The sequence below is a fragment of the Crassostrea angulata genome, chromosome 6 (assembly GCF_025612915.1).
Source record: "Crassostrea angulata isolate pt1a10 chromosome 6, ASM2561291v2, whole genome shotgun sequence".
In the NCBI taxonomy this organism is placed as follows: domain Eukaryota; kingdom Metazoa; phylum Mollusca; class Bivalvia; order Ostreida; family Ostreidae; genus Magallana; species Magallana angulata.
Genome location: NC_069116.1, coordinates 28212051 through 28231674, shown reverse-complemented (window position 1 = coordinate 28231674; position 19624 = coordinate 28212051). Strand labels below are relative to the sequence as shown.

At 32.7% G+C, this 19624-nt stretch overlaps 1 protein-coding gene across 1 annotated transcript; it reads left to right on the top strand.

The window, feature by feature from the left end:
• Positions 1-3052: 3052 nt before the first annotated feature.
• Positions 3053-17649, top strand: LOC128190550 (probable G-protein coupled receptor 139). The gene is made up of 2 exons (XM_052862635.1): positions 3053-3348; positions 15503-17649. The coding sequence occupies exons 1-2, from the start codon at positions 3332-3334 to the stop codon at positions 16746-16748; spliced, it is 1263 nt and encodes a 420-aa protein (XP_052718595.1). The 5' UTR covers positions 3053-3331; the 3' UTR covers positions 16749-17649.
• Positions 17650-19624: the final 1975 nt, after the last annotated feature.

Genomic DNA, 19624 nt, shown 5'->3' with positions numbered 1-19624 from the left:
GACAGTGCTTAAGCAGGACTTACGTACATGTACATTCGAAGACTTAAGTCCGTAACTAGAAGAGTGCTTTGCTTGGACAATTTACCTAAAACTTAGGCGGCCGGTAGAGGTGACTTAAGAATGTCTTTTAAGTATTGTTTTCACACATTTAGAAGTTTTATTGTTAATTATTTCAAATCAGCATTTGTTTACAGAGTATTAATCACATTACGATATTTACACAAAATCAATATCTTAATATTCACCAATATTAAAATTTTGATTTGATTGATATAAATATTAACAGTGGTAATAGTGATCTGTAACATTTCCTATATACCGGTAGTATGCAATTGGGCTACTGAATAGGTTGTTAATACGTAATGGTCGCTTTACAAGAAGTACCTGTAAATATAAACTCGCGAAATTTGAGAAATTAAAAAAGGACGTTTGAAGACAAAATTTTGAAGACAAAATTAAAACCTCAGTGATTTTAAAGAAAACGATTGCCTCATTTCAATATATTACGACTTTATGAAGAAATTATACTCAGAGTATGTAAATTGCCTTATTGGTGAGGTAAAATTAACTATATAATTATATAACAGCATCGCGATATTATGCTACAGGCACTCTTCGAGAACGACTTAAAGAGTGAATATTCGTCAATACAAAGAAGGAACAACAATAGACTGAATATTTTGCCCGAGATCCATCGCTTGAGCCTTTTAAAATTTTTAGGTACACATGTATCAATACTCATGCCACCTTGAATGTTGTGTCTGTACATTTACATCTACCCCATCTAATATCAAAGATGTCATGCACGTGTATCTATAAAAATATGATTTTATTACCAATACATTCAAATTCGACAAAAGAAATGAAAAACACGTTTTTACTTTTTAACATTAACATGACTTAGCTAAGACATTGCTAAGTTTGCTTTATGTTACGGTATAAGACATACTTTAGCAGGACTTATGTAGGTCCTAAGATTCCGCTTAAGTCCTACTTATGACCTTACTTAAGTCAAAATCTTAGTATGCTTTATGTTACGAGCCCCTGGTGCATACTACATGTACAGTTGAACGTCGATATCTCGATCACCGAATTCTCGAATTCAATTGATATGTCGAAGTGATTTGTAAGTCCCAACTACTTACTTTTTAAGTATTTTACTTTCGATATCTCGAATTCTCGGATATCTCAAAGTTTTTAGACAGTCCCATCTAGTTTGAGATAACAAAGTTTTACTGTATATGGAAAATAATACAACTCATTACGACCACTCTTAAAATTTATATCAATTAAAGCAAAATTTTTATATTGGTGAATATTGAGATATTAATTTTGTGTAAATATGTGATAAATACACTGTACTAGTATTCAAATGCTGATCTAAAATATTTAATGATAAACTTTTAAATATATGAAAACAATACTTAAGACATACTTAAGTCACCTCTTCAGGCCGCCTATATGTAAGTTTTGGGTACATTGTCCTAGCTAAGCACTCTTCTAGTTACGGACTTAAGTCTAAGAATGTTCATCAGTCCTACTTAAGCACTGTCTAAGTCTTAAGTACCCATTACGTTACGAGCCCCAAGCTGGTATTGCGTAAGCGTGTATAGGTAATCCCGCCTAAGAAATTGAGTATACAAATCATAAAGTTTTAACATCGATGACTTGTACTGTTTAATATGCTTGACGTTATGACGAAACTGACAGAATTGATCGTGGCGCTATCATAAAAAAACACACCAAATTGTTCTGATAGTATTAACTTAAAAACCATTCACACAACTGTCATGCTTATGTTCTCCTTTTATTTCACATGTATAACGATAAATACATTGATAAAAATGAAAGTGTACTATACAGTAATATTTTCATAATACAACTTGATATACATGTACTTCATCTTTATTCGCTTTGTAGGCTTATGCTGATATAACAATAAATAACCGACAAAGCGAAATAAGATAATGGACAAATAGGACTCTGGTCAATAATGCTCAACAACACAATAACCCAACTTTATGTACAGTGGCACACAATTGTCGCCATTAAAACACGATAAAGAGACATTCTAGCCTTTGTATACTAGGAATACCGTTGCTTTAGTAGGCGCTAATAGTATTTAACCACTACTCAAGGTTAACCTCCCGTTATTGTGATACAATGTGACTTAGAAACAAAATCCAAGACTGGTTTAAAAACCTCAATTCACATATCAACTTATTTGAATTGAAATTAATATATTTAACTTCTATTTTCAGTAAGGTTACTACCTTTTAAAGACGCACATGTGTGCTCCGTATCAATACATGTACATGATAACTAACTTTTTTTAAACTAAAAGTGTTATTACAAGACACTTGGCGGAAGGAATGAGTGGCCACTCTCACTTTTTGAAATGTTCCTATTTTATATAGTTATAAAAGAAATCCAAATGTTCAAGCGTCCTTCTTTTTATGCCCCCCCCCCCCCGAAAAAAATCGATGTACATTATAATTTCTATATAATCGCCTTTTCCTCCCTTAATCTTAAAATTGGCTGTCAATGGAAATAATCAAGCTCGAACTGCAAAGAAACCTTCATTGCGCACCATTACTTCGTCCGTTACATTCTATTCACCAGCGACTCCGCTCAGAAAATGTTGTTAAGAACAAATACCCTAATAGTGGCGCCCAACTCTTCTTCTCAATTGGTATATTATAGCTGCATCCACTTCGATGGAGGTAATACAACGCTGGACTTAGCAGCTTATTTAGTTTCTCTTGGCAGAGTCAACAACTCGATCAAAAAGTATTTTCAAGGCTATTGTAGTTCAGCAACTCTTGCCATTGGTTCCTGATCCACTTGATCGCAAGCCGACAAAAAGTACAATGCACAATTACCTCTTTTAGCTATCCCATCGATTCGACAATCGACCGGGAACTATATACTAGAGAAAATTTGATCGACTCTTGCTCAAAGAAAATAAAAACAAAAAAAGAAGTATTGCAAAAAAAAAACCAAAAACGAAAAAAAAAAACGAAAGTAAATTAAACACGTTTAAACATTGGCGTCGCAGGTTTTTAACTTTGAGAAGGATGAGGCGAATTTGGATCAAATTTTTTCAGATCGATCTAGGAAAATCTGTGATATATACTATTGGTTAAAGAAGAGGCGACGCGCGCCTTGTCAAGTCGATCACTGGGCGAGGTATTGGTGAGGACAAGACCGTGAACGCATGCTGCATAGGAAGACGAGCGACACAGAAACATATAAACGTTATAGACAAAATGGAGTAGTGTCTGTTTTAACATTGGGGATTGTTTAATAAAGTTATTAGAGAAGCAGAATTATGGATGAACATCTGAGGTAAGGAAATTTATCTTTTGCAGTCGATAAAAATCATTATTTTTAATTTAGAAGGATATATTCTTTTTAAAATGGTTTTCTTGTATTTAAAGGTTGTATAAAATAGTTAGACGGTGTTTTTGTTAGACATACAATTTATTAAACCAAACAGGATGAAATTTTGGAGTATTGTTTTCTCTCTAAAGCACAGAAAAGAAGTGAAGTAAATTGCACATTGCTCAAGGTCTGTTGATTGTGCAGCTTGTTGACACATTGCATCGAGAAAAAAAAAGCAATGAATATTTTTTGTTCAAATGCTTGGCTTGGAACTCAGCTGAGCCCTGTGATTCTAATCATTTCGCCGTTCCCTTTTTTTTAATATTTCACATAAATCAAGATACACCTCGGAAAATAACAATTGACAGAGTGATTAACAATGTAGAGGTAACAAAGCATGGTAGCTGTTGGAGAAAAAAATATAGATCTGATAAAAAAATTTGATTTAAGAAGTTTTTTTTCTGTTATTTTGGTTTTATTTATAGCTCGCTGCTCCTAAAATAACGACCCATTAACTGTCGGTGTAAATAAAAAACAGTAAACTCTTCAGACAAGTAATCGGTTGAAAAAAATGTTTTATTGACTTTGTCTTAAGAGTCTTCGAAAATTGAGCCCCATAAACTTAAACGAATTAAAGGTTCTATTTGTTTAACCGGTTTCATTCTCATTGGTTTTAAAGGTCTTTTAAACGCTGTACTCAAATGCTGCATTCATTGTGAATTTGAATACATGATTAGTTAACACACTCTCATCTCATTCTCCGTATTCTCCATGTTTTTCATGCCGGTATTTGAAATGTACACGATCTTGTACGTTCATACAGTACTCGAAACTAACATATATACAAAAAAAAAATTTCAGTCTGTCAGGTTGGTGGGATCATTATTAATTGTATGCAGCAGTGTATGGGAGCACATGTTAGTGGGTTTCGTGAGATAAGATTGGGAGACTTGGTACAGATATAGAATGAATGAAATTGATGTCACACTTCGGTTGTTTTTCCTTGATAAGAAAGGGTGTGCTTCATAGATTTGGACAGAAAATCAAAGTAACTATGATCGCAACTGCCAATTTCGTATCGTTGATATTGAATCTGTCTGTGTGATAATCTGATGTCTACTGTATTTATGTTCATTAATTTATAACTGTACATTTTTCATCAATAGCTGAACCCGCAGTAAAAGGCGTCGTTGGAATAGTTCTTAAGTTACCCGTACAGCTTCTCAATAGCAGATAATGTCATTCGTAATAGAATGTGTCTGTCTTTGATTAAAAAAAAAGCACGTATCTTTAGCGGTTTTGTTTAGTCATTAACATGAGAAAATCGCCTTAATGGTCGCAACAGAAGCATATGAAGGCATATGCGGCGAAGGCCAGTGATTTACATGTCAATGAGAGAGGTGTACCATGATTATTGGACATTGAATAGTTCTTGGAGATTCCAGGATACATCGTATAAGGTTTCGCAGAAAAAAATGCTTAATTATCATGAAAACTAGTGATTTCATTTTTGCAAGTATCGAATGGTACTCTAAACCATATGTTTAATATTTGAATTTAAGCATATTTATAATTGTGTAGAGTACGATATCAAAATAATCAATATAATCCTCCCACTCTCCTTTATACTTAAGGGTCTAGCTGAAGGGTTTTTGCATGTCGTATAAAGCCTTTGTCAACTTAATAGGCATTTTTGACATTATTGTGTTGGATTTCTTTCAATTTGGTGAGAACAAAATCAATGCTTTTAATCGTGATTAATGTATAAACTATATGTGATTATGCATCATTATGACTCATTAAAGGAAGGTAGAAAGCTTTAAAACTAAACAACTTTACAACTAAATCTGTTTGTACTGTGTGATGCTAATACGCCAGATAAAGTCGAGAAATAAGCATCGATACATTGGTTTTATCCATCGATATATTAAGGTGTAATGTTTCATGTATTATATCATCATCTGCTCATCTGAGATCCAGAAATTACAATCATGGAGTCTCATATACGTACATATATGTCAAATCATACGTTTGTCAAAAACAAAAGAAATAAACTGTTTTCTATTAGTTTACATATATAACCATTACTTAATAGTCATCGTTAGCTGAGGAATCGTTGCAACTATTAAACATACCTGTCAAATGCCTATTAACCTGTGTACAGAGGTCAAATAGATTATAAACGTCACGGTCATAAAATCTCAAACTATAAGGACCTTATGGAATTTTATCAGGGGACAAGAATGGGATTTCATTTTCAAGATTTTCCATTTCATTTTTCTCATGTGTTTTAAAAAAACTACTGTTTCTTTCAATATATGTCCTGAAATTTAAAAGTTGTTTTAAAAAACTCATGAAAAGAGAAACATTGAACCTTGAACACTAATGAGTGAAAAATACTAGGGTATTCACATTCTGTTTTCAAAAAGACTTTAGCAAATGTAATTTTCCTCAGCTGTTGATGAAAAGGGTATATTTTTCTCATATTTTTTTTCGAATAGAAAAATGTCCACTTTTTAAAAAGAAACAAACCGAAAACTTAAAAGAATAAGGGAAAATACACTTTTAACGACGTCACAATTGTCTTATTTGATAATCATTTTCTAGATGTTTAATATTCAGGTATCCATGTGTTAATTTATGTTACATTTTTAATTTTGGGGCTATTTTATTAAAAAAAAATTACGACAAGTGATTATAACAATAAAAACATGTTCCCGCCATTATATATATATATATATATATATATATATATATATATATATATATATATATATATATATATATATATATATATATATATATATATATCCAGACTCTATAGATCACGTGCCATGACTGTTCAATCAATGATGGAGAGCTGTTACAGTTGGGGGCAATAGTAAGACGACGTCATATTACAAATCAAATAAACAAAATCTGCCGATGTCATGATCAAATTAATTTACAAAGTCCGTAAACAATATATAAATTTGCATTATTGGTCGTGTATTTAATGCATAAAGTTAGAAAAAAAATATCTTTTAAGGGATTGTTCAATCGTTTGTTTCTAAACTAAATTGTTCAATAATTCCTTTCAACTGAAGTCTAAAGGCTACCAGTTCTATGGGAATAGAGTTAGAAGCATGCAAATGCGAGTCGACTTAAAATAGATTGTGGTGACAATTCTCACGATTTTGTATATGATATAACTTTAATGGAAAACTGACGGAAAGGCTTTGTCTGTTTCAGATAGTTGTCGATGCATAAGATTTTTGGCCATAAATTTGATTAATGGCAAAAGAAGTGTAGAAGATTAAACAAAACGAGGATAGACCTTTTGATTGAGAAAAAAAGAGAGGCTTTCAATACGTATTTAATGGAAGTCTGAAAGGATGAAAATCAATAGGGTTTTTTTGTAATGACTGTAGAAGACTTTAACAGTTATTATTGAAGTAGCAAAATCAGATGATTTCTAGATTTTGCTATTTAGTTGTAATTTTGTACGATTAAATGGGTGCTTATAATGACACGATGACACGTATTAAGAAATGAATCATGATTTTTTACGTATAATTTCAATTTGTATTTCAGTGAACACATCTGAATTTTTTTGTACTTTTTACTCTTCACATACATTTATATCTTTTCAACTTTTTCATTTTTTTTGGCGTTTATTTTTATTCTCATTAATTTTAAAATATGTACATTTTTGTTAGAGGATTTCTAAATGGCTTAATGGTTTTTTTTATGTTAAAAGTTCTCAGCTTTGCTTATGAAAAAGAATCCCATGTAAACATTAAAGAAGTTTCAAATAAATTGGAAATTGCAGCACGTTAAGCACCCCACATAAAATTCCAGATTTCTGTTAATTTCCTCCGCTGAATTTAATAATATAAAGTCTTATTTTCATCATGTACCGATAACACAAAAAGGTATTATTTTATGCGAAAGACACGCGAAAGCAGACAAATGACAAAATGATAATTCCTCTCAGTTTATTATTTTATCACTAGTTTTACTTGAAATCTTTATGAGGATGTATTCATTTTTTTTAATGGTAGTGAAATAAATCTCTGTTTGGCATATCTCCCTAATATGCTATAAGGTTTCCTTTAAATGAGAATGCAAGAATTGCGATTCAGGGTAACAACTAAAAAGATGATTACGACTATTATATTTTAACATTTTAGTAATGCATTTATTAATTTGTTCCCTTCATTTTTGTTGTTTACAAGTTTGTTATCAGTTAATGTTTGAAAACAATGTTCCTAATTTTAAAAGGTTATGTATCTAATGAACACATATTATTAATTACATGTAATAAAACTAATTTGAAATGATAACAGAAATCCAAACAAAAAATATTATTCAATAACAATAAACAATGAAGCACGTCATTGCCCTAGCATTATTGTCTGTTAGGCCATCAAACATGAGCCCACTTTGAGCTACAACGGTCTAACATTCGAATCGTTCACACCCGTTTTGTTATAGCAGACAAATATTACACAAACAGTAATATCCTTCCATTAGCACTCCATTATAGATCATCTCGGGCTTTAAAGATATCATCTCGGCCGTTTATTAAGATTGAACAGCTCTGGTGAATTGGGATATCAGATTTATGTTACGATTCCAGTAGAGTAATCCCATTTCCGGCCTTCCCAACTCAACAATGTACATGTTCTACTTGTATTGAATCTTCGTTTAACGTGTACATTTATTGCCATGATTATCCTTATAGCCATTGTTTAAGATGTACGTTGTATTAGTCTAAATAAGGGTAGAAATAAAGTTCTGGTATTTGGGTCTTACTTACTTGACACTGTACCAATCTGAAAGGAAAGAACGCCACATCGCTTACCTAAGCAACAATAGACATAATAATTAAATATCACCTTTATGAAGTCATATCCAAAATAACGGGACAATGAACGAGTAAAATATATATCCTGTATTACAAGATTTTCAAAATTTTCCCAAGATGTTCTTATGTTGAACCCGTTTCGTAGCTGAATAAGAATTATCCAGGGCCACAGTCTAAACAACTGAGAATTATCAAATGTCAAAATGCTTGCATATTTAAATTAAGTAATACTACATGACTGTATGTACAATAATATTGTATATTCTGAGATGGATAAAGTTTATTTACTGTGTTAAAACTCACCACCCCCATTGTAGTCCTATCCTTTTATATTTGATTTTTAAGACTTTCCTATTCCTATGTAAAAATTCGCCCCTCTTCCATTGTGGCCACACCCTACCTCCGGGGATCATGATTCTAACAAACTGGAATCTTCACTACCTCAGGATGTTTTCACACAAATTACAGCTTTTCTGGTGTAATTGATTTTTTAAAAAAAGATTTTTGAAAGAAACAAAGTTTTAATAATTCGTATTTACCTCTCCTTTAAAGAGGGTGTGGCCCTTCATTTTAACAAACTTGAATCCAATTGACCTAAGATGCTTTGTGCAAAGTTTGGTTGGATTTGGCCTAGTGGTTTTGAAGAAGAAATCGAAAATGTAAAAAAGTTTACAGCCAGGCGGACATGGAAATGAACGTTAAAAATAGTGATCAGAATAGCTGACTTGAGCTTTCAGCTCAGGTGAGCTAAATATTCTAAGTTACAATACGTGCGATCTCCACAAAGCACTTAAACCTATATTGTCACTGACCGTCAGATTCTTGCTAAGACAACATAGCCTAATCAACTTCTGAACTCTATTTATCTTTGTTGCTTTCAGTAGTTTATTCAGCTATCAACGTGTTATTGAAATATTTGGTCGCACAAGAGGCCGATCGTTTTGCAATTCTTGTACCACTAGCTGTGTTTGGACAACTCTCTGCAAAAATGAGAGTTCTATAAAGGTGTCCCTTTTGATGCTATTTAATAATTTATAAAGTAGAAAGATTCGTATACGTTGGTTACTATATGTATCTTTTGCCGCGTATGAAGAGATTGAAAAAAAAATGTAGAAATCGCACATCTTTATACTGTTAAATCATATGACAAGATAAGTTAGCCGATACATGCATACTATCGGGGCAGGTATATCTATAAAATTGTTATTTCAAAATATCATTTTTTTCAAAATATATAGACTTGGGGGAGTAGATTTAATGTTTTAAGAATGTCACGTGTTTTCATGACAATGGTGACCATTGAATATTTTCCGAATGTGATAGTTTTCCTTTTTAAAACATAATCAATTAACTGTCCTTTCCGATATATTTTATTTTATCAAATAAAACATACAACATGACTACTTAGTCATGTTGTATGTTTTATTTGATAAAATAAAATATATCGGAAAGGACATAACTCTGGAAGATCGTATATCCCACTTAATAATGCTTTGTAAATAACTAGATCAGATATCAAAAGTGAAACCCAAAGTTAGTGTGAGATATAACAAAACTGGTTGATATATATTTAATGCATTGATTTTTTTTTTGTAAATTTGCTCCTTTTAAACGGGCGCAAGAACGGCACAGACATTACAATGAACGAAAAAGTCCATGAATTGCCATCAAGTACTAGTAGGCAAAAAATCTTTAATGTATTGTGTAATTACATGAACTATGGTATGATTGTTTTATTTTATTTGAAAATTGACATTTTTTTTCTGAATAACAAGAGTGTTGATATCTGAAACTGTTGAGATGCCTTACATTTTGTTCTCCACAACCTAAACATCCTTTGGTCCTGTAACCATGGCAGCGGGGACACATAGCAGACTTAAAGGGTTATTGCTTCCTCTTTAACAAAGGGCATCAATTTAATATGTGAAGGAAATCTGTGATTATTACTTTTTCTCTGATATATAAGTTTCTCTGTTATTTTCACTAAACAAATACCACTCGTTTTACCTACTTTAAAGTGAACTTCAGTTGATAAAATGTATATACCAGGAAATCGTCATAGTTGTTATTTTTAATATCATTTTTTAATAATAAAAGTTACAATTTAATTTAATATGAGTTAATCGTGTAGAATTGTAGGTGGCACCGCTCCCACTACAGACCTAAAAGTTATTAAAACGTGTATTCCTAATAAGTTTCAGTGAGAAAAATATAGAAGGTAAGTACTTGATCATTTGTCCTTGTAAAATTCTATAGCTGACCTTGTTAGCTTCACGATACTCTTTATTTTTATGAAATCGGGTGGGAAGCACTTGTTGATAGAAGAAATGAAAAACTGAGAACATTTATGTATAACAGATACCATATTATGATACCTAATTAAGTAAACATTCACATTTATTTTCAAATGATGGCTTAATTGTAACTTATTATGTTTAAGGTAAGACTTAATAATTTCAAATCATCTTTTCTGCCAACAGCAATTGATTTATGGAACGCAATACCCATATGAATCAGAAATTCTCAAACTTAAACCTCGTTCTAGAACACTTTCCCCTATTCTACAACTTCACGGCCATCTTATTTTTCTTTGGGAGAACGATACTGGAATGTCATTTAAACAAGATTAAGACGTAATAGTAATTTAAATAAAGATTAATTTAGCAATTTATATTATCGATGGTCCTCTATGCTCTTGTGGAAAATAAGAAGATTAGTACTATTCCTTTTCTTTTTTTTATACGAAACAATGTGTTTCAAGAAATTTGAATGAACTGTTTAATGATATTTTAAGAATAGGTAATTTACACGTTGTAGACACCCATGTTTTGTTACGGAAAGATGAATCCTTAGGTCTTGCAGAAAAACGAAAATCTATTTTTCAACGTACGGATAATTTTAAAGAGTTTTGAGCTTACTAGTTAAGTACCTGTTGTCTTTAACAACTACATACACTTTGTCTTCTTATACCACTGTAATGCGTACAGGCCCCAGGGTTATGAAGTAATCTTAGGCTTAAGTCAAAAGTTGTACACTGTCTTATTGTCTCTTGATTAAAACACTGAAAAAATTGAAATAGTATTAGAAGTGTTGTGATATTAATAACGTTAAGTACAAATTTCAATTGTCATATAAGGATACAACCATTTTAACAAGGCCTTGGACTTTCAGTAGGACGTAGCTATCTATTTCTTGCGTCAAAACAAGTTAAAATGACGCGGTTTCAAGCGAAATATAGACCGATTGCGTAGTTCTGACTCAAAAGCCAGACAAATCTTGTTGATTTCAAAGAGCCATGGCTGAGTGCCTACAATGATATAGACAGGCCTACGTCACATTGCTGTTTGACACAACCACCCCAAGTCCAAGCTCTTGTTAAAATTGTTCTAAACAATCATTTTATGACTGACTGAAATTTTGACTTGATCAAAATGCTTACTGATTCCGAGGCTAGGTAATGTGTTGACCTTTGATACTTTTTCAGAACTTTTGTTATCACAATCTAACCAAACAAATCACGGCAATGCATCCTCGCTGGTCACGTGACGAATCGACACGCTCTGTTAAGGTTTCAAATTGACGACGTCATTGTCTGAATGGAAGATTCACGGAGATCGCAAATAATCGATGATTATTAGTACTTCCAACACTTTGATAATATTTTGAACTTTTTAAAAACTAAAGAAAAAAATTTATTTAAACTTTGGGTATAACTTCTAGATTTAAAATAAAATATACATGTGCTAGATTATTTAATTACGATGTTTTGTTACTACAGTATAAATCCAATATATTTCACAAATTAATGTGAATAATTTGTGGCCTACTTTTCACGTCTCAAATAACTAGGTGACTTAACCTATTTTTGAGCCTTTGCGTCAGTTTTCCAATTGGTCAATTATTGACTTAAGCAAACCTCAAAAGTAGTCTGTACACAAACACCAGTCTCTGATCTTTTCATAATCTGAATCAATTCAGCTGGACACGACTATCATCTTCTTAGAAAGCACGCCTTCTGACACATTTTCAGTGCTAACTGATTAAGTGCTGGGCCCTCATATGTCAAATAGGCCGAGGTCATATACCGCAAAATCATTTTAACAACCGGCAAAAATGTCTAATAACACAAGATCGGTGTCCCGGGTGTTCTACATGTACAAACTCACAATAGAAGACAAGTCTAAATTATGCGCGGATCTAGGGGGGACCGGGAGACCCGCAGGGGGGGGGGGGGGGTTGGGTTACAGACTTCCCTTCTTGAAAATTCAAACTTCTTAAAACTGTTACCGAAAAATGGTTTCGGTTCCCCCTCCCCCTCCAACAAACAAAATTATTCCCTGTGACCCACTCCTCCCTTTTTTTTTGAAATGTTAATCTGCGCGACTCCAATTTCCAAAACCACCACCTTCAGCATACATGTAATCGTATTATCACACTTTTTGTAGCATTACGGCATATCAATGGTGGATTATTTATGGAATAAATGAAACTTTATTTTCATTTATCCCCAGTCTTAAAATCATAAGTGAACCTTTAGGTATGGAGTTTCGTTAAAACCGTGAGGCCTCACCGTGAATTAATATCATTTATTACAAAGTAATGCATCTTACAAAATATTTAATGCAACCCAAAAAATGGGGTTGTCAGTGCTGCTTAATTTTCAAGTCCATATTATTGAATGTAGAACTTCAAAACTAAATGTTCTTGTCATTACCTCCACAAGACACAATTTTCTTGATAACTTTCAAAACAGTAATAAAGCCCGCTGAAAATAGCTATAGTTTCAGAAATGAGCGTTTCTACGAACTTAGGTCTTTTTGAGTAAATAAATTATCGTTATACATAAAATCGGTTTGTAACAAATCAAACTTTGCTTTGACTAAATAAGTGCAGGAATTAATACTAGACGCAACCACGTATGTTGCAGCAAGGTACATTTTGTATTTGCTGAATAAAAATGTAGAGACGAAGAAGATCATTTTTAAAAATTGCAAGCATGTGCATGTACATGTAGCATCGTTTTTGAAGTGGGTAGGGGGTGAAGAGCAACCTCGTCCAAAAAATCTGGACAAGCCAAATAAAAAGCAGGGGGGGGGGGGGTCACCTCGAAATCATGAAAATCTTTATCCTTGGGGGGAGGAGCTGCATCGCATTAAATATTTTGTTTTGCTTCGATTTAATAGTTGATTTCCTCATTTCACTTTCATTATTATTCCATTCACTCTCCCAGGAAAGTGGAGGGGGAAACTCCATGGTTATTCGATTTTTTTATTTGTAAATTTAAAAATAAATGTGGGGGCAAGCCCCCCCCCCCTTCTACGTCACTGAATTAAAAATAAAGACATATGGAATCTATCATCAACCAAAAGTTATGCATACAATACAAAAAACGACCTCTATCAATATATGCTTTATTGAAAATGAGTTATGGATCTAGTCCATGTCAACATATCAGCATTAACTTTCAACATTAAGATATTAATTCCAATGATGAGCTTGATATTAGACAAATGAAATCCTGTTTCCTAACATCCTGTAAATGAATATAAAGGACCCGACTGCATGTCCGAGCACACATCTATCATTGTAGACGACGAAATTCGCTCTTAGCATCAAACCGTCTTAATTACGAAGCACGGTTCATCTCTAATGAGAACGGGAAGTGACTGACATCTAGAGAGGAGTTAAGGTGGAAAATTGAATCCGCTGGCGCATCAGAATCCCTCATAATTATTCTGCATGGTAGCAAGGTCGAATCTGTTTTGCCTGCAGCGGGTGTTAATGGTACTTTTTTTAAAAAAAAATATAAAGAAAAGAACCCCGAAATAATGCAGAACATTGTGTAATTAACTAATGCCACCTATTTTTTTTATCACTAGTACAACGGTTTTTCAATTCACTCTACAAAATCGACTTGGGTTTCCAAAATACTGATACACGTGTATTACGACACTATCACGCATGCTCAGAACTGCGACTCTTTACCGGGTATCACGGTACGATAACAGTTTAAGTGTCTTTATTCTAGATTTCTTAAAGGAAGCATATGTTGTTTTCACCTCTTTGTCATTCACAAATTCCTATTGACCAGAGTATGATACTAATATTACTTTATGTGACTCTAAATTGAGTCTTTGTGACCGAACATTAGAATACATGTATTTTTAATGTGGGATATTCCGTATTACAAGATAATGGGGGAAAATTGCAACAATTGCTAATTGGAAGAAAATGTTAGACTATCGGGTAAGTGTATAAATGCACCATCTCCTTTATAAAATTGAGTTATATAGTCATATAAAATATTGTAGAATGTGTAGAAAAAAGAATTTGAGGTAATCTAGTATATAATCTAATTAGCTATTGATTTCTTAATGAAGCGCCTCAACCAGTACACCTCATTGATGCTTGTGCCCACTCCCGAAAACCGATTTCGACATCAAAATGATGAATGTTCCACTGAAAATGGAATTTTAGTATTTTCAGTGAATATTTAAGATTAAGAATAATTTCCACATATAATTGAATCTCGGGCACAAAAGGGGGGGGGGGGGGGTAAAAACACTCTAAATGACCTACGCCACAAGCAATATCAATTTTAAAAATTCAGGACAAGCTGTCCATTTTTCAGGACAAGAACAATAAAACAAAAAACATGAAACTATCACTACAACTAAACATACAACTATAAATCTTTTTAAAAAAGAAAATTCAATAGACTACAGAGCAGAGTGCAATGATAATGCAAAAAAGTGAATGAAACGTTAGCCTTAATAATTATAGAGCTAGTTTATCTTATGGAAACACTTTTATGCCCATCTGTGGTATTTTTTTTTTAATATTAGTTTTCCCGATATTTATTGTCTTTCCCTCCTTGATCATTTTCATCTTTAAAATCGAAATTCATTGCGAGTTACAAAAACAATAAAAGCAGTTTTCATTAAGCCAGTACTTCAATCAATCTATATTTGGTATTTTGATGAAAAAATTAAGGCCCTATTTTTTTCTTTTAACGGAATGAGTCTAATTGATTAAAAAGAATTCAACCTCTATTCAAACCATGGTTTTATATAGATGTATGGGTAACACAGAAAATCGTTATATTAAGCTTTTACAGTGAATTCTCGAGAAAATAAAACGCTTGAGAAACCAAAGCGTCTTTACTTACTACTCTTTTTTTCACAAAGAAAAATTTAGATAAATGATAGATGTATCTATATTTTTCATGATAGCAGACATGATATTTTAATTTGCTGTTGTTATTTATAGCAATCTTTCCCGACTGGTGAAAAATTTGATGAATTCTAAAAGTCCCAATGTGACGGACGCTTTATCACAGGAACTGGAAATATACCTTCGAATATACAACCAATCGGAGGAGGATTTTTTAAACAAAATCTCTGGTATTATCTCTAACTCCGTGCAGCCTCAAGACACCCTTGAGTCTTACAAAGAATTCCAAATTCATCGTTTCCTTCAACGGTACATTCCTCCATTCTTGATGCTGATTGGTCTCGTGGGTAATGTGATGTCTTTTTTTATATTACGTCACAAGTCAATGGCGCGACATTCAACCAATGTTTTTCTTGCTGCGTTATCAATCGCCGATCTCATCGTATTGTTCGTTGGACTACTTGGTTTGTGGATTAGCGAAGTTGCAGATGTAGATTTTCAAAACACGTCAGATTTCATGTGCAAATTCTTGAGTTTATTAACGTACAGTTCTAGTCAATTTTCTGCTTGGCTGATTTTAGCCGTGACTGTTGAGCGATATATAGTCGTGTGCCATGCTTTACATGCATCTCGTTGGTGTAGTAGGGAACGAGCCAGAAAAACAGTAATACTATTGGCAGTCATTTTTATCCTCATCAATTCTCATCTTATATGGACTATTGGAATACGGTCAGATCGAGGAAAAACGGAATGCGAAGGCCTTGGTGAATATGAATTTCTCGTCAGAAAAGTCTTTCCATGGATCGATGCGGCACTGTACTCTACGATTCCTGTGATCGCCATTTCACTCTTTAATATTCTTATCATAAGACAAGTGCTTCGCGCCACCCACAGTCGCAAATCCTTACAGCATGTTCCATTGAACAACATGGAGCTAAAGAGACGGTCGAAAAACAAGAGCTCGAAATTAACAATCATGTTGCTAACAATATCGTTTGCGTTTTGTGTAACGACTCTCCCAATGAATGTAGTAATGATAGCAAGTTATCAAATCAGCGATAGCCCAAAAGAAATGGCCAAACTGTGGCTGGTACGCACCACAGCAGAACTGTTAATGTACCTTAATCATTCTATGAATTTTTTTCTGTATTGTGCTACAGGACAAAAATTCCGTTCCATTGTTCTTCGAATCGTGTGCAGAGTTTCCAATTTTTCGGATCATAGCCAACATATATATTGCTCCGGGGGGTATAATGGCAACGTTTCCGGGGGGTGTATACACAGGAAAGAACCGGAATCGGTCAACAATGATGTTACCACGAACCAAGTTACAAGTTTATGATTGGCGACTTGTGCCATCTATATTTTAACGAGATGAACTGTGATGATTTGTTGTTTTTTTTTTCTCATTTATTTATGTATTTTGTATACATTGTACATATCGTATGAACGTATATTATCAAAAATTAGATTCTATCAATTACAAAAAGCATAACAAAAACACGTATTATACAAAAAAATTTAAAATATTGAGCACAAAATAATAATGTGAATGTTAATTAAAATAAGATTTTCTATTAACATTTTAATACAACAAAGCTAATTATCAAACGTTTACAAATTAGGACTTATTGCAAAGTATAGAAACATACAATATTTTCCCCTTATATCAAAGGTTTTGTCACAGTCGATGACAGGCTAAGGGGTCGGTAGTTTATGTAAGAAGATCTACTTGTTAATTATATAGATACATTACAGTAAACAAAGCATAATCAATACAGAGCTAAGTCACTAGAGAAAATTGAACCTGAACAAGTTTTCTTGTCCTAATCCCCAATGCTTTTCTTAATATTCTATATATTGAAGGGCGTGCATCTTAAAATAAGATGATTTTTTACACCTACTAGTGTATGGATGAAAATGAACTCGTTAAAAGATTTTTAACAAACAAATGTTAAATGCACACTTATGTACACGTAAATCCAACAGTGACTGTTACGCGAGTATTAACGAGTGATTGGTGCAAGAGATGGCGATACAGTTTTTTTGTTTTGTTTTCCTTTTTTGGTTTCTGTTGTCTTGTTTAAATGTACTTGAGATGATGTAAACCAACTTTTATTATTTGTTTTTACTGTTACAGTATACGTTTTGTATAATAAAAAATGATAGAGTAAGACTTTATTTATAAGTACTATCTGGTTTTTTGGTGACCTATTTCGGCTCAATTTGTCAATTTTTCATCATTATTTAATACTGCAAGATGATGACTATGACGATGTTAATAATGATTATTTCATATTTTTTGTCCGTCGTAATTTCAAGTCAAAATTTCATATCCAAAAAAAACCGACGGTTTGATAACAGCTTAATTTACATTGTCTCGCTTCAAGAAATCAATTTAAAATATGAATAATTTACATTCTTAATAAATGTATATCCATTCGGGTTACCAAATGTCCCCTCCTTCTACTTGTTTTTATAACAATATTTAGGCATGAAAACATCATAGAGAATACTCAAGAAGTTTAAGTCTTTATGTGAGTATTCCAAAGAACTTTAAATAAAACTTTTTTTGGTAAATGAAGGGTGAGAAAAAATACTTGAATTATTGTTATCGTCGATAGGAACATGAGGAACGTTACATGGCACATAAAGCATTTTCATCAATAGCGGTTATCTACAATCTGTGCTCAAAATTTGAAAATTATAGTTTCGACTAAACAATTTACTTACAGTTAACCTCAAACGTATAATGCAAGTCACAATAGTAATAACTATTTATTGTGGGTAATGAATAAAAGTTGTCACTTAGTAAGCTGAACAACGCGGTTTGAGGTCAACTACAGGTAGACTTCATCGAGATGGCGACCATTTCTAAGGGCTCCGTTCAAAATGGCATGGCATTAGAATGAAAAGTAATTTCGAAGAGGAATTTGATTTGACCTTCAGTTAATTTCTAACGTAGAAAATAAAGTCACAATCATTGCAAATTATAAGTTCAACGGGTACTCCGTAGGTATTGGATAAGGTAAAGCGAGCCAATGGGAATGATGTTAAAAGATAATGTTTTATCGTGTTTAGTTATAAATAATGTTCGAATACGTCTTATTTAATCAAAATATTGTATAAAGCATTAAAGGATTCTTTATCTTAAACTTCATAAATCTCCTGTAAGCTCCATTAATTTCCTTGACCTTTTTAAAGTGCTACATGTACATCGCATTGTCTACATATACTTTCTCCCGGAAAACATTTTTTAAAACTAAAAACATATACTAGTATTTAATTGTAATAAGGAAAGGATTTATGCTGGATAAAGAATTAAATTATATTGCCAATAAATAGTAAAGGAACCATCCAGTCAATAATTGAATATGAAAAAAAAATACCAGTAGTAATTATTCAGTTGGAAAAGGGTCTAAGTAAAGATGGATTGAAAAAATCGATTTTTATAAAATAAAAATGACTAGAGATATGAATGTGCGCTATGTAAAGTAACATTCAATAAACTGGATATAGAGGGCTTATGTAAGCTGTGCCCATATCCCAATCCTATTCAGTTTATCAATTAAATAATCAAGTTTATGTCGGATTTGTCAACCTTGTACCGGTATTTTAATTAAAGAAGATAACATTCGACCAGACGTACGCATATAAAAGGGGGAAAAAATCATAAATCTACAAAATCCCCTTCTATGAATTTAATATTACTCATTTATTGATAAAATGAAATTTGTACATACAATCATAATAGAAAATAATACTCCGGTGAGAGAAGCGAGAGTAGCTGGATGGTTAAAAATGCAAAGGTAAAGGACGCCCACAGACTGCGTTGCTCTGATAGAATTCTTTGCTAAACAAATGAAACACAGATTTTCAAGTTGTTTAAGTTAGGTGCATATGAATATCACATCTTGATCCTGTAAAAAAGTGTACAAGTACTAAAAGGGTTTTTTTTATCACCGTTTCATGTAGACTAGTTAAATTATTTGCTGTATAGCGAGGGAAGTAAAAATAAAAAATTCCCTCACCCCCACCCCCATCACAAACAATAATAAATTATGTATTCCAAGGTCACTACTCAAGGAAATTATAAAGAAGTGTTTTGGAGAAATTGCTTTCATTAGTTTTCCGTACCATGAACTATTTACCATGCAGAAACACCATACGATCATACTAAAGACACCGGGTTCCTACTTCAAACATGGATCTACACTA